This window comes from Paramormyrops kingsleyae, chromosome 24 (assembly GCF_048594095.1).
Source record: "Paramormyrops kingsleyae isolate MSU_618 chromosome 24, PKINGS_0.4, whole genome shotgun sequence".
NCBI classification, from domain to species: domain Eukaryota; kingdom Metazoa; phylum Chordata; class Actinopteri; order Osteoglossiformes; family Mormyridae; genus Paramormyrops; species Paramormyrops kingsleyae.
Window position 1 is genome coordinate 10064137 of NC_132820.1, and position 14560 is coordinate 10078696.

General features: G+C 46.2%; 2 protein-coding genes across 10 annotated transcripts; both read right to left on the minus strand.

Annotated features, from left to right (window-relative positions):
* Positions 1-66: 66 nt before the first annotated feature.
* LOC111860836 (mitochondrial fission factor homolog A-like) lies at positions 67-6455 on the minus strand. Of its 6 annotated transcripts, none has more exons than XM_072706786.1 (8): positions 6386-6455; positions 5289-5498; positions 5067-5200; positions 4804-4898; positions 3796-3981; positions 3618-3689; positions 1661-1730; positions 67-661 (listed from the first exon to the last, which is right to left on the minus strand). In XM_072706786.1, exons 2-8 carry the CDS (start codon positions 5485-5487, stop codon positions 530-532), a joined length of 888 nt encoding a protein of 295 aa, XP_072562887.1. In that variant the 5' UTR covers positions 5488-5498; positions 6386-6455; the 3' UTR covers positions 67-529. The 6 variants fall into 6 exon arrangements, with proteins under 6 accessions (XP_072562887.1, XP_072562888.1, XP_072562889.1 ...); XM_072706787.1 differs by lacking the exon at positions 6386-6455 and adding an exon at positions 6274-6362; XM_072706788.1 differs by lacking the exon at positions 6386-6455 and having other exon boundaries at positions 5067-5197; positions 5289-6229.
* Positions 6456-10682: 4227 nt separating this feature from the next.
* LOC111860802 (transmembrane gamma-carboxyglutamic acid protein 3) lies at positions 10683-13833 on the minus strand. Of its 4 annotated transcripts, XM_023844818.2 has the most exons (4): positions 13748-13833; positions 12367-12412; positions 11643-11785; positions 10683-11278 (listed from the first exon to the last, which is right to left on the minus strand). In XM_023844818.2, exon 4 carries the CDS (start codon positions 11267-11269, stop codon positions 10712-10714), a length of 558 nt encoding a protein of 185 aa, XP_023700586.1. In that variant the 5' UTR covers positions 11270-11278; positions 11643-11785; positions 12367-12412; positions 13748-13833; the 3' UTR covers positions 10683-10711. The 4 variants fall into 4 exon arrangements, with proteins under 4 accessions (XP_023700586.1, XP_023700588.1, XP_072562811.1 ...); XM_023844820.2 differs by lacking the exon at positions 12367-12412 and having other exon boundaries at positions 13748-13806; XM_072706710.1 differs by lacking the exons at positions 12367-12412; positions 13748-13833 and adding an exon at positions 13522-13741.
* Positions 13834-14560: the final 727 nt, after the last annotated feature.

Consider the following 14560-nt stretch of genomic DNA (forward strand, 5'->3'; position numbering starts at 1 on the left):
CCCGTTCTGTCGTAAACTCAAATCACAGCCAGAACGAAGATGCTTCAGACATGGATGAGTTGGAAATTAATCTTCGAACAAATACTTTTATTTATTAACAGCAAGCTAACGGTGCTGAGTAATCGTAACAGTGCATGCATCACAATGATAAAATGATGATAAAAATTAAAGTCTTCACAGGAGTATGAGACACTAAAAACGCATGTTAAATATCCAACTACAGCAACTACCATTAACGTATTGATGGCCACGTGCGATAAACTTGCATTTCATCCAGATGTTGAAAAGTTCTCATATTGCTCTGTTTTCAGTTGCTACACACATCGCAAATTGATATATTTACCCTTCGTCCATGTTTCAGTTCGTAAGCACAGTTGTTGGGTTGAAGTCCTGCTTGATGACATAGACCATGCCGGGGTCACGGAGGTCACGGGCTGAGTTCGGTCCTACCTGTCCAGCTATCTACCGCTCTTCTGCCGTCTGCATGTGCGTATCTGCGACCCCAGTGCGGCTACACAGTTGCGGGCTACTATCTGCGCAGCCAGAGCCAGCCGTTGAGCAGACAGGCGGAAATCAGCAGGGAGAACAGCAGCTGCTCGCTCTGCCGACGCTCCGCGTTCTGCCGCTCCAGGGCTGCCAGCCGTCGGTTCATTTTCACCACCTGGGGGGTGCCGGCAACACATCCGGGTCACATCCTGAGCTCCATCTAGCCCCAAAGCCCCATCCGTTCCGCCCGGAGACTCACGAAACCCACGTCAGCCCGGGAACGCCGGAAGCTCACCGGAACCCGTTCCGTTTCTAAACATCGGAATCCAAGTTCCGAAAAGATGCCCAACTACGATAACTCTGAGCAAAGTATTTAACTGTAACTGCTGCAATAAAATGCCAACAGTGTGAACGGATAGAAATGTTAGAAATGGTAAGACGTCCGTCCACAAAAGGATGATACTGTATCACACCGAGTTTCCACACTCAGTATACACACTGAACTAAAAAGGTAACCGAAATTAAGCTTAATATTTTAAGTGGGAATGTAACATGGGAGGAATTAAGACAGCATCTTTAAACCTGCTAATCTCACTGTCTAATACCAGAGGTGGAAAGTTCAGGTCCGCAAAGCACAAATCCAGACTGAGATTCTGCTTCAACCAACCAGTTGAGTATAAAGAGTCTCAGACACTGAGTACTCAAACGGTTGGTTGAAACAAAATCTCGGCCTGGATTTGTGCTTTGCGGACTTGAACTTTCCACCTCTGACTAATACCTTTATAATCCAAGTTTCAAAAGACAAAGGGTAGAACCGTTCCAGCTCTTGTGGCTTGAACGCCACAGCACAAAGCCAGACGTTCATATAGAGGCACATCCAAGGAAGAGGAAGAATTACTATGCAAATCTGGCTGGGTGAAAGGCTTTTTGAATGCTTTGTTAAAGTATGAATTTGACAATGTACAAAGCCTTAAAACCTGCAGACTGCAATGACTCCCCCTGGTGGCACTACAGATAATTACAAGTCTTGAAAAAAAAAAATACTGAAAAATGTCCCCTGTACTGAACACTTCAGCCACTAGGGGCAATGCTTTGTCATTCTATTTAGAGTGTAGAAGCCTCAGAAAGACACACAGGTAAGGCAGGACAGGGGACGACGTGTCCGGAAACTCACCTGTCTCCGTAAAACGAGGAACTCGACATTGCCCCCGTCGTCATCCTCTGCCAGCCATTCCGTTGTGGTACTGCCTCGGGAGAAAGGAACACAAATTAGCTCAGAGTAAGAAGCCCAAGTTAACAGATGGTTAACAGAGTGTGCTATCCCAGCTGCCATCAAACTGATGACTCGGATACTTTGAGGACTAACCTAACCATTGCAAGAAATGATTTGTTTTTTGGTTTGTGTTCACAGGGCTGACTTTTACAAGGCTAGTTTAGGGAAGTGACTTCAAAGGTGATCCTTGCTGAGGTAATTAGATTATTACATTTAATTTTATATAGCAGACGTTTTTAACTAAAGCACCGTACATTTTTGAGAAAGTGGGTCAGACAGTCCCCGGAGCAACTGGGGGTTAGGGGCCTCGTTCAAGCACCTGACAGTGAGGGTTAGGGGCCTCGCTGAAGGGCCCGACAGTGAGGGGTAGGGGCCTCGCTGAAGGGCCCGACAGTGAGGGGTAGGGGCCTCGCTCAGGGGCCCGACAGTGAGGGGTAGGGGCCTCGCTGAAGGGCCCGACAGTGAGGGGTAGGGGCCTCGTTCAGGGGCCCGACAGTGAGGGGTAGGGGCCTCGCTGAAGGGCCCGACAGTGAGGGGTAGGGGCCTCGCTCAGGGGCCCGACAGTGAGGGGTAGGGGCCTCGCTGAAGGGCCCGACAGTGAGGGGTAGGGGCCTCGCTCAGGGGCCCGACAGTGAGGGGTAGGGGCCTCGCTCAGGGGCCCGACAGTGAGGGGTAGGGGCCTCGTTCAAGCACCTGACAGTGAGGGTTAGGGGCCTCGCTGAAGGGCCCGACAGTGAGGGTTAGGGGCCTCGCTGAAGGGCCCGACAGTGAGGGTTAGGGGCCTCGCTAAAGGGCCCGACAGTGAGGGTTAAGGGCCTCGCTGAAGGGCCCGACAGTGAGGGGTAGGGGCCTCGCTCAGGGGCCCGACAGTGAGGGGTAGGGGCCTCGCTCAGGGGCCCGACAGTGAGGGGTAGGGGCCTCGTTCAAGCACCTGACAGTGAGGGTTAGGGGCCTCGCTGAAGGGCCCGACAGTGAGGGTTAGGGGCCTCGCTGAAGGGCCCGACAGTGAGGGTTAGGGGCCTCGCTAAAGGGCCCGACAGTGAGGGTTAAGGGCCTCGCTGAAGGGCCCGACAGTGAGGGTTAAGGGCCTCGCTGAAGGGCCCGACAGTGAGGGGTAGGGGCCTCGTTCAGGGGCCCGACGGTAAAATCACTTTGCCGGCACAGATTTGAATCGGCATCCTTCTGATTACTAGGGGTGCACCGGTACACAAAAATCACGGTTCAGTACAGCAATGTTAAAAGGAACAATCATAAATTGCTTCTTTTTTTCCCCTTTATTAAATGGTGGTTTACTGAACAAAGTATGGCTTTCTTAAATAGTCTCTGTCAATATTGCTGCAATCTACTAATAAAAAAGTAAAAATTACTTAAAAGTAAATAAAAATAAATATCTATTTAGATGCACATTTAGAAAATTAACTGCACCTGATCTGTACTGTGTTCACATTAGCAGCTTTCAGCAAGAAATATCGTCTCAAAAAATACAAAGCATAACAAAATAAACATTCATTATGATGCACTAAAATACCTGCGCTGTACTTGTACTCACATTAACGATTTCATCTGCCCGTTTCCGAATGTCGCTCGGGGGAAACGCACAAAGGATGCTCATTTGCTGTATTGCGTTCGGTACATATGCATGCTAAACTTACATGTACCGTTACACTCCGACCAATTACAGGCACGGTGTCCTGCCCGCCTGAGCCACACATGACCCCTAAATCAGATGATAATCACTTTTCGCCCAGGTATAGAGAAGCAGCACTGAACGCAGTGGATTATTTTTTTAAACTGCACAGAACAGCAGAAGCATTAGACAGATGATGTAATGCGACAGGGGAACTGGAGGCCATGATACCTTCTCCGGCTGAGGCCCGTGGTGCTGGGAGTGTCTGTCAAGGCAGTGGGGGGGTTCTCTGGGCAGCTGGACCTGTAAGTGGAGGATTGAAAGTGGAGGAGTGAAAAACTGTCCAATAGAACGGCGGTCCAGTCAGAGGGGTGGGGCCATCTGAACTAGTGTGTGCGACATATGTCACCTGGAACTGTACTTCTGGGTCACAGACTGCAGGACACGCTGAGAGGCCAGGCGACCCAGGTCTTTGGCGGCCTGGAGCATTTGCTGCGGGGTCAGGAGGCCGGGTGAGATGGTAGGAGGTCCCGCCCACTGTGGAGGGCGTCCTGTGCTGCGGCTACGGCGAGTGCAGATCGCATCACAGATAGATCTTACCATGGCAGCAGTACAGTAATAAATGGTAAAAATGGTTAATGGACTGCATTCATATAGCGCATTTTCTACTCCTACGAGGACTCAAAGCTTTACAATTCATGCACATTCACCCATCCACACTCACATTCACACACCGGTGGCGGAGGCTGTCATGCAAGGTGCCAACCTGCACACCGGGAGCAATTTGGGGTTCAGTGTCTTGCTCAAGGACACTTTGATGGGGTAAGGAGGAACCGGGGCTCGAACCTGCAACCCTCCGGTTGCCGAACGGTAGCACTATCTCCTGCGCCACCATCGCCCCCACAATAAAACAACACGGACGACAGCACCACTTAGTGTAAAGGCTGCTAATCATCTGCAGTGAGCAGAACTGAGCAAGTAGCTGGACAAAAGTGTCTATCAAACAGCTGTAACTCAGCACAGAGTGGCACTATAAGCACACTGTTAAAATAGCTAACACTATACAGAACTCTGGCTCCCCCTACTGTTGGCTCAGAACGCTGACATAACATGATTCGTCACTGGTATATTTTACACAGACTTTATTTTGCTGAAGTAGTAGTAATATTTTAAAATGTAGTTCACACCGCCAGTTAGCTTTTATAAATGACTTTGCAACACATTAACTGGATAATATTTACATTAATATTTCAAGGTGCCTCAGAAAAGACTAAAACACTAAAAACTAGACCTAAACTAACAAGTTTGGTACTGAGCCACCATTTTACCGGGAGAATGTCACGTGACCAGCTAGAATGTCACGTGACCAGCTAGAGTTTTAAACAAAGGGAAAAGCTGTAAGCAAAGGGAGACTTACATGGGAGGTGCTTGACGAATCTGCTTGGAAGCGGTTGGGGTCACAGGGGGACTCCAGTTAATGGTCTGGTCACTGAACGACCTCCGCAGGGGGCTCTGTCAAAGCAGAGGCTTGTGTGAACATCTCACACAGGTAAATATATCCTTTATTAACCAGAATAAAAGCATAACGAGACAGAGTATAAGGAGGACACGTATAAATCCCGCTCATGCCTCAGCCCAGAGAAGCGTGATTAGCAAGACAGCCAGGGTGAGTCCACTTACCACTGGGGGGTCTCGTGACAACGTCGACCGATCCCGACTCGGAGACTGGACGTCCCACGCCAAACCCACATGGGGGGGAGCACTGTGCTTGAATGAGGTGGAGAAAAACGGCCTGGGGTTCAAGTCCATGGCTTCTGGCAGAAGTAAAAACACCGAAATGTTTAACACTGTCCACCTGCGCTGCATGAAAATGGTGTGCTCCTGTCTGCAAACCACACCCACCTGCCAGAGACAGCCTGTCAGGGACATGCATCCTGTAGGCCAGGGTCAAGTCCTCCAGCTTCTCTGTTCCTTCTTCTCTGGGTCCCACCCCCACACTCAGTCGCTCAGGCACTTGCATCTTCTGGTTGATGGCCTCAGTGAAGCCCTGGTCCACACAGTAAGCCTGAGGTCGCCCCTCCGAGAACTCAGGGGGGTCCATAACGCCCTGACCTGTACTCAGGTACACTAACAAGTTAATACACCCTTATGCATTCAATTTTGCATTAATCATTTATTAATCAACTAAAACGTCCTAACATACAAATTAAACTCAATAGGTAGGGGAAATAGGGACTGCCCTAGTCTGGGTAGCTAACGGAATTATGGTATTCGGCATTTTGCCTAGACGTCAGTCTAAACCAGGGGTGCCCAATCTTATCCGCAAATGGCCGGTGTGTATGCAGGTTTTTGGGATAACCTGTAGGTCAGCTGTTCAAACCCAGGTGTGAGGACTCTTCAGCCAATTAGTCCTCTAATTAGTAATCTAATTAGGGAGTTGGAGCGAAAACCCGCATACACACCGGCCCTTTGCGGAAAAGATTGGGCACCCCTGGTCTAAACAGTTAAAAGGGGACGCTTATTACAACTAACGACATTACATCGCATTTCATTAAAATCTCAGGTTATAAGAATTATATCCAACCACTTCAAAACGCATGGAAATGAACTGGTAGTTAATGGGTTGTTTTTAACACCGATGCTATCTATGTAGTTCAAAGTTTGATGGTAGAAAAATAAATCGAAAATAACATCGGCGCATGTCGGTGAACCTTGTCGTCGACTAAGTGACATTTGCAGAATAGTATGCATAACAGCTAATAAAATTAACGTTAGCAAGCATGCCGGCCATTTCCCAAGTGCAGTTAGTGCTTTGCAAGGACACTTCCTAAAAAGTTATTTATTGACGTTAAAAAAGTGCATTCTCTCAGATCCACGAATAAACAACCTAAATGCACCAGTCCCTACAGTCCTCGTATGTTTAGTGTCATAACTGGTAAGTTTTATATCTGCGTAAATAACTAAAAAGCGACTCCAAACTCGAGTTGCACCACACTAACCTTCTCCAACGAACCGGTGACGTCGCTGTTTTAAAAAGTCGGCAAACGGAAGTGCAAAGCTCCATGATGATTGGCTGACGGTGGGCAGGCCAATTTCACACCTTGGCCACTATGCCTCAGTGTCGCTGTTGCTCGTTTAAATGGACACGGGTTCAGAAACAATTATTCATTTAATTATGTTTTTAACACAGCATGTTATACTTAATTTACTTCTTTTATCTACAATTTTAGTACATTTTAAGGGGTAAAATACCTACCATTAGTAAAGAGTTCAAATTTGAATTGTATTAAGTACGTATTTTCTGTGTTGCATAGTCCCATGATCCTAAAAATCAGTTAGAAGACGGAAAATTTACAGTGGAATCAACATCATAATAACCAGATCATTCGACATAATTCAGCAGAAGACAGGGTGGTATGGATAAAAACACATTTATTATATGCACAAAGGTATCATCAGTGCTTTCACAAATTTGGCACTTAGTAAATAAGTGTGGCTATGGTGGTTTGTGGGTACGGGGTGCGTGTCACTAGTGTCACTAAGAGGAACAAAGTAGAAGGTGACAAGGCAAAAAACAGGCCCCTCGCTTTGTTTTCATGTCTAATGGCCTCATTAGAGTTTTATCACAGCATTTTCAGTTTTTTTTTTCCCACTGACACTGGTCAACATGGCATCCTATGTAGGGTCCTGTGCTTAGGCTCCAGGTTCCCAATTGCCCTGACCAAAATAATCAGTTAGAAGATGTAAGGCAGATCATACTGGTCATATTGACAGCAGGTTTTATATAACATGTTCCTGAAAGAACAAGTGCACATCATTCAGATGACCCTTGTTTGACATCTCAGATATTTTATGAATTGGTTGTATTTTGTTTCTTATATAACAGAATTTTTAAACGTTGAGATCAGTACTTTCAAGGCGGCTCCTCTTAATGACGAACATTCCTCTCGTCACCTTTTACATTGGCCCTGACACAAATCTCCATATTGAAACACTACCAGGAGACATCAAAGAACTGACTTGTACATAGTTCACATCATAAAGACTCCCCCACACCTGTAAAGTTTGCTGATGGAATATAATAAGGAGTTACAATCTGCCATTGGAGCACGAGTGGAAAGAGAGGATTCTTCACTTGTCAAAGTGTTCAAAATATCACAACAAAAATATGCATAATAAAACCACAGAATCATCCATTATTTTCCAAAGTCCTGGTATTTGCAGTTTCTTCCAGTGAGAATTTAACAAGCTGCAAGACCTTTCCCTATATGAATTCTCACTGGATTCAGCAATTCCAATTCATCAGTGAACCACTAAATCACTCAATCAACCAATAATCAAGTTTGATTAATCAAATCTAAGTCTTCAGAGTTATCAAATCATTATTCGGGAAACCCTGTCTTGCAAGTTCTTTTTCACTGAGGATTTCAAAACCAGTAGTTTTTAAAAATCTTGAAATCACTCTCACTTTCAATAGGGAAAGAAGAAAAAGCAAAGGAAAGATATCGGAAGACAGATGCTTGGTTTCAGCAGCCTTGGATTTTCCAGTCGACGCATCTTCTAGAAAGATCAGCTTGTTTAACAGTGACAACTGGAACAATCTTTGGATGAATTGTCGAAAGCAAAATAGTTACATGTTTAGTTAAGGGTCAACTGAAAAATACTTAATTTCTTATAAATGCAAAACACAAGGGTGGGTATAAATATATCAGATGATGGCTGTGTTCAGTGTTTATGTCCTCTCGAGCTACAGACATTAAGACCTATAGTCGCCAATTTTCCTCACATCAAGTGGTTCACGCATGTGTTAAAATCTACTCTAGAAACTTGTAATAAAAGACAACAAAATACAATTATAAAAATACAAATCCATGCATTAGCAAATCATAAAAAAGACATTCAAGTGGAGTGTTTCAAACACACATGTATGTACATATATACAGAAATATACACTGTAAGTTCATTTCTTCTGCTGTGCTTTACAGAAATACTCTTCTAAGATAAAAGACCTTCTCTGGACATTAAGGAAAACATGAACGGATAATGGTCTGTCTCACTGGAGTGATCAACTAACATCTCCAGATACCTGCACCATCAGTGAGACCATTTGAGAAGACACCGTTTGTGGAGATAAAGGGAATGGCATCTCACGTCACGGAGATTTGGCTAAAATGCACGGGAACAATTACTTGGTCGTTAATCCGTGAGGTGCTAACATTAGGCATTTGGATATAGAGACTGATATGGCACAAACTGTGGCAAATGGGTGACGGAGACAAACACACACAATACTTATTTTGCTTGAAATTCCACAGCTCAAACCAATACAGCATTATAATACATATTATTATATACCAATTACAAGGACAACACATAACCCCTTGGGCCACTCTAGGGATTGTGCAACACAGTGTTGACAATAATGACCCGCAAGAAGAAGTGGTGTAGCTTGTGAGGGGCCCGCTAGCTCTGTGGTATCATGAGATTGGACACAGCCAGACTGTAGGTGACAATGCAAAAGCCACAGCATTGCCCCATGGGATATACTCAAAACCAGTCCACCTCCTCTGCCGCAACTGGTACCACTCAAAATGTGTTTCTCAATACCAAGAACGCAAAGATTGTACTTGTGGTCTTGGCAAGAGTGGTCTTGATATCTTCTGCTCCCAAAAATGAACTTGGGGAGTGATGAATCATGGGATTGGTTTTGCTTGGCGAGGATGAATTCAATATATCCTTGAAATTTGGGACGGGGCAAGAATGATACTGTGTATTTCTGTTCTTAGCATTGGAAATAGTCTACGGCAATGAAAGGTGATGTCATACACGTACGTGGGAACACAAGTACGGTCTAGTACGCATAGTGAGAAACACCCAAACTCTGATTCCTTCAGGAAAGGTGTGGCCAACTTCATTTAGCATCATCTAGGATATTCTGGGCATCCCAATTGAGACATCTAGACCCATGATCCCAATTCCCGTTCTGCGGACTCCGTTAGCAGCAACAGCTGCGGTTAACCTGAGCTAAGAGTATGCCTTCCGACGTGCATCAAGACAGACACACCAAAAGGCATTGCGGCTGCTTGTTTGGCAGGTTAGACCCGAAAGGAATGTTTCACAAAGCATCAGAGAGAACGAAACAATCGTGTGAACAGTGCCACCTAGTGGACACAAACAAGTATGAAGTGCTTTTTAAACATTTTGATTCTTACTGAATGTCGTCAAAAACACAGTATAAAGCCAGTGGAGGCACAGGTTGCCTGCTTCCTTATCACTGAAATGCCAGATTCATGGAAGACAGGCAGAAAAGGAGTGGTTTTGGGAGCGGGGGAGGCGGGGGTGCTTATGTAATGTGCTCCTCTGTGTCTTGACTGCGCTCAGCCATGTGTGGGCACATCGAGACGAAGAAGGTGCACGTCCGACAAAGAAAGGGAAAGTGGCATAGGGATCTAAGGCCTTACACGTTAAGAGACAGGAATGTTTTACAATTGCATTTTTTTTTTATAGATCCTTAAATTGTCAGACTTCCCCAGACCCTTGTAAATTCAGATGTACTGTCACACGCCACCACGTTTAAGGATCTCAATGCTCTCTCGGGGTTTCCAGGCCCCAATTTCTACCCCATAACCCTGTGACAACGAAGCTTGAATCTGTGAGGTACAATTTCAGGCATTGTGGGAGATGTCTCTATAACGCTCATGACTGGGGGGAGGATTCCACTCCTACGATACGCGCGACCTGCGGCTGGTGTTTGGACAGCTCTGCTCTGCTCGAGGACGGAGAGTGGGAGAGGGGGCTGCTTACTGCTAAAACCTGTTTCCCGCTGGCCGCATCTATGCCGCCCTAGATGTGTGACAGACAGTTTAAAGTCGATCACTACGTCATCCAACCAAGCGTACAGCCAGGATGGGCTTGTCCTAAATTCACAGCCAACGCTGCAGGCGCCATGAGCGGACTGCCCGCTAGAATGCACACTGCTTCTTCCGCATCTCCAGTCTTCCTCTGCCTTACAGCCAGGGGAGGATCATTAGAGACAAGGGCTTTGGGAGGCAGGAAACCCTAACGATGAGCAAGGACGTGGGAGTCCAGCTGTACAGCAACCAGAAGCATCTCAGTGTTCAAACATGAGATGATCAGAGTGACCAGGATACCACGTGCCGACACTAATGCACAACGAACGCACTGGACACGACCCCTAGCTGTGCCCACGGACGGAAGCCACGCGGAGGCTCCGCGTGCAGAGCCCGGAGTCGCATTCTGGAACCTTCCTCGGCCGCCGAGGGTGGTGGGGGGGGGAGGTGGAGGCGGGTGGGGAGGCAGGGCGTTCATTTCTGCTTGACGATCTCCTCGTACTTAGGCGGGGGGTCGCTGTAGGGGACTGAGGTCTCATCGCTGCTGCTCTCCAAGTGTCCCGTCACCTCCTCGTAGGAGGGCGGGGGTGTGGCGCCGGAGAGTCGGGACGCCACAGAGGCGGAGGAGTCCTGGATGTAGAGAGCTCGGCCGTTGGGAGGGAGCGACTGCTGATGGGGGGCCAAGCCCCCTCCTGTGCTTCCTCCTCCACCTCCCCCGGCTGCCGCGGACGCCGCTGCCGGCCGCCCGCAATCTGAGTGCGTGTTCTCAGAGTGGCCGGCGGTGTCCCGGTGCACCAGAATGCGCGGCAGGCTCCGGGAGGTGCGGCTGGCCAGGTAGCGGTTCTGCGTGTACGCGGGCCGGCGCCGTGTGGCCTTCTGCAGCTGGCACCTCCAGATGAGGAAGAGGGCGATGATGATGAGGAGGGCCACGCCCAGCAGCGGCACCACCATGTAGACAGTTTCGGCGCTCTCCGAGCGCGTCTCCGTGTTGGTGCTCTCCGTGTTGGTGCTTACGCGCTTCCAGAACTCCATCTGGGCTGGCTGCAGGGATGCAGAGCATTGTGGGTAAGGAAGTTAATGCTGAACAGATATATTTAAAGATTGCAAAAGAGACCAGACAATGTGCCAGATTAGACAACAGAAAAGCTCTTAGCTTTGGGTAATTATTTGGGAAGCGGCAAGCATTCTCTTAAAAAGGCACCCAATTTCCAGTACTGTGCAATGAACCCTGCTGCCCCCTGCTGTTCAGGGTCTGCACTGTCACCCTGAGCTGAAAAGTAGTCCCCCATTCAGAAGAGGCAGAGCTGTGGAAAAGCCTAGACACACCCCAGTCCTCCAGGCTAATGTCCACGCCTGAGTTCTTAACTAAAACTCCGGCATTCCAGAAAACGCCCAGGAGGTGTACCGTGCGCTCCCAGGTCCTGTGCACCTCCTCCTCCTCACGGGAAACACGTCCGTCCTCTGCACGCTGTCGAAACTCCTCCTGGAACCCGTTGGCAGTGAGGGATTAGAGGCAGAGACAGATCGCATCCTTCACTCCGGGGAATGCTGCAGGTGTTAAGAGAGGCCAATGATCAGCGAGGTGGGCGGGGCAGGCTCTCTGATGGACAGACAGGACAACCAACCGTGACGTCACCGTGGCTGCCTTCCAGTCTGCTTGCTGCGTGCTTCTCTGCGTGTGGAGCCTCTCAGCACCATGAGAGCTAATTAGCACCAACAGACTTTTATTTGCAGTCATACACACAGGTCTCTGGCCACAGTAATAAAATACAAGGGCTTGTAAACTGAAAGCTGTTGGTTCGGGTCCCAGGACGAGCTCCATTTTGTTGCCAATGAACATATTATGGCTGAACCGCTCCAGTAAACTCACCACTATATAGATGAGTAAACATGAAAGATGCTTCACATAAAAGTGTCATATGAGCAAAATAATAGTAACATTAACTTAACATTAATTATTTGTTCAGGCAGTAATGGGATGCTTTCATTGGGCTACATGCAAGGTGATTAATGTCTTTTAAATGTATAGGGCATGCCTTTAACAATTAAGTATCACTTTTCAGGAGAAAAATGGCAAGAGAGCCATCAGCGGCATTTTGTGACACGGGTGCTTCAGGCTGCCTTCCCACCTTCAGCCATGTTGACACTTCACAAGCAGGACTGCGAGGCGCGGACCTGCGGAACAGACTCCAGAGAGTCAGACAGGGAGCCTCCAAGAATGACAGCACAGCTAATATAATGGGGATAAAAACTGATTTTGTTTTTCTGCTTGAATTACAGCAGTTAGTAAAATATTTCACAATCTTTAGTAAGACTATTTGTATATAATAACTATGGATGCAAGCAAAAGGCCTTTGATCATTCAGATTTCCTCACATCTGTTGGGAAACAAAGGACTGACCAAGACTAAAAATGTCAAATCGTTTCAGTGAGTGGCCGTCGAGGTGGTGACTCTGGCCTTGTCGATCAATACAAGATTTATCTGTCTGCATTTGTATTTATTTGTATTACAGTCAATGTTTGTGTGTTTCTATAAAAAGTAGAATTAATAATTTATGATCTTAAATCCCAAACTAACCGCGGGCACTCTGCCGTCGTTACAAATTTATAAATAAAAGAAAACCAACTGACGTCAAGAGGGAGCATTTAAGTACCGCCAGAAAACCAACTCTCACTGCTTCCAGCAGACCAGTGACAATAACAACACGACTACACAATTTAAGGTTTAAGATTTGTGAATGTATAGACAGCTACACGCACCGTATATCTTTATAAATAAATTCGGTTTCCTATAAATAAGCGGTCATGAGAGGTTACCATGGCAACAACGAGGAGGTGGAGGAGAGTAGGGTGATGCGCTCAAAACAGTCAAACAATCCGGGCGCGCTTAGTTAAAATAAACACGTAAGCATACGCATCGAGTTCGGCTTTACTGCCAGTGCCACGGTAACCAAAAAGCGAATTATTTCCAGGAATGAAATCACGCCATCCAGCATGTCATTTATCGCCAAAAGACACATGTTACATGTGAGAACTTAGGTAGAATTGCTGGACATGAGCTTCGGGATCTTGCAATGGTCGGATGAGACACATAAAAGATACGACGCGGCTGTAGCACTGTCTATTTGAATATTAGGCACGAAATCTGTTTTTATTTTAATAAGTGAGGCGCGCATCTGCAAATATTTGTCTTAGTAACAAATAATCTCGCAAACAATTCAGGTAAACACATTATTTATTACATTATATTATTACAATAAAAAGAAAATTGTTTGCTGACTTACTGGGTAAGCAATGAGATAGTGGTAAGAGTTATATGAGTGTTTAGCTGAGATATCAGATAAAAATAAAATAAAACGTTACAGCCAGCTAGTTATAGTACTTATTTAACATTGCATTTGTCACTAATAAAAATTACTTCCATGAATTTTACAAATAGTATTTAAATTGTTTACAACCACGAGCGAATCGCTAAGAAACAAAAATACTCGAAAATACTGTAAACCCTACCTTACACATCATAGCAAAAGCACTTGTATGCCATCCGTTTCCAAAACCGGAGCACCCACACAAGGCATTCAGCGATTGAAACGAAGACGCACGTCAGCCAATAGAAATTATGGAATCCCCTTTATTGTCCAATGAGCTCATGGGCCGAGATACGTTAGCAAATAAATGACGCCTTCGTATGACAAAGCATGATGGGTAGTGGAGTTAATTGCCATATACGCCCCTGCCTACTTCCAGCAGTTTAAACAAATCACCCTGCGTAAAAGAATCGTTGCGCCGGTACACTATTGGGAATAATTTATTATATACATACTACAATCAGTGGTTTCATTTTAAAATGCATCGACACCTTCCTATAATTTAAGATATTTATTTTTCATGCCACGCCTTTTATTAAAAGACTACATGCCCCAGAAGACACACGTCTCTTTCTTTATTGCGTTTTCAAAGCACGGAAAAGGAATGCATGATATATGAGAAAACATTTTATGGCTAAACATAAAATCCTATGTAGTTAACTAAAAAGGCTACGTAAACAGAGCTGACGTTGACTGATATGAGCTGTAAATGTCGTTAATTAAATGTTCAGACCGTAACGCTAAAACAGATCGCCAGTTACCCAGGACGTCTCCGGCTAATGGTACAAATAAAATATCTACCAGACGCACTAATACCTGCAGATGATAACATAAAAGGGTGTTTTTTTAAAGACGAAAAAGTATTTATCGGTTTCCCTTTGCTGGAAGATCTGTGTGTCATGGGGTCGGGTGTCAAGTGGTAAAGCCGATGGCAGCACGGCATTTACGGTAACTT

Coding starts and splice junctions, on each gene's coding strand:
- LOC111860836 (XM_072706786.1), bottom strand. CDS start 5,487: ATGGACCCCCCTGAGTTCTCGGAGGGGCGACCTCAGGCTTACTGTGTG. Junction 3,690..3,795: donor ACCCAGAAGTACAGTTCCAG/GTGACATATGTC, acceptor CTCCACTTACAG/GTCCAGCTGCCCAGAGAACC. Junction 1,731..3,617: donor ACGGGCCTCAGCCGGAGAAG/GTATCATGGCCT, acceptor CTCCCGAGGCAG/TACCACAACGGAATGGCTGG.
- LOC111860802 (XM_023844818.2), bottom strand. CDS start 11,269: ATGGAGTTCTGGAAGCGCGTAAGCACCAACACGGAGAGCACCAACACG.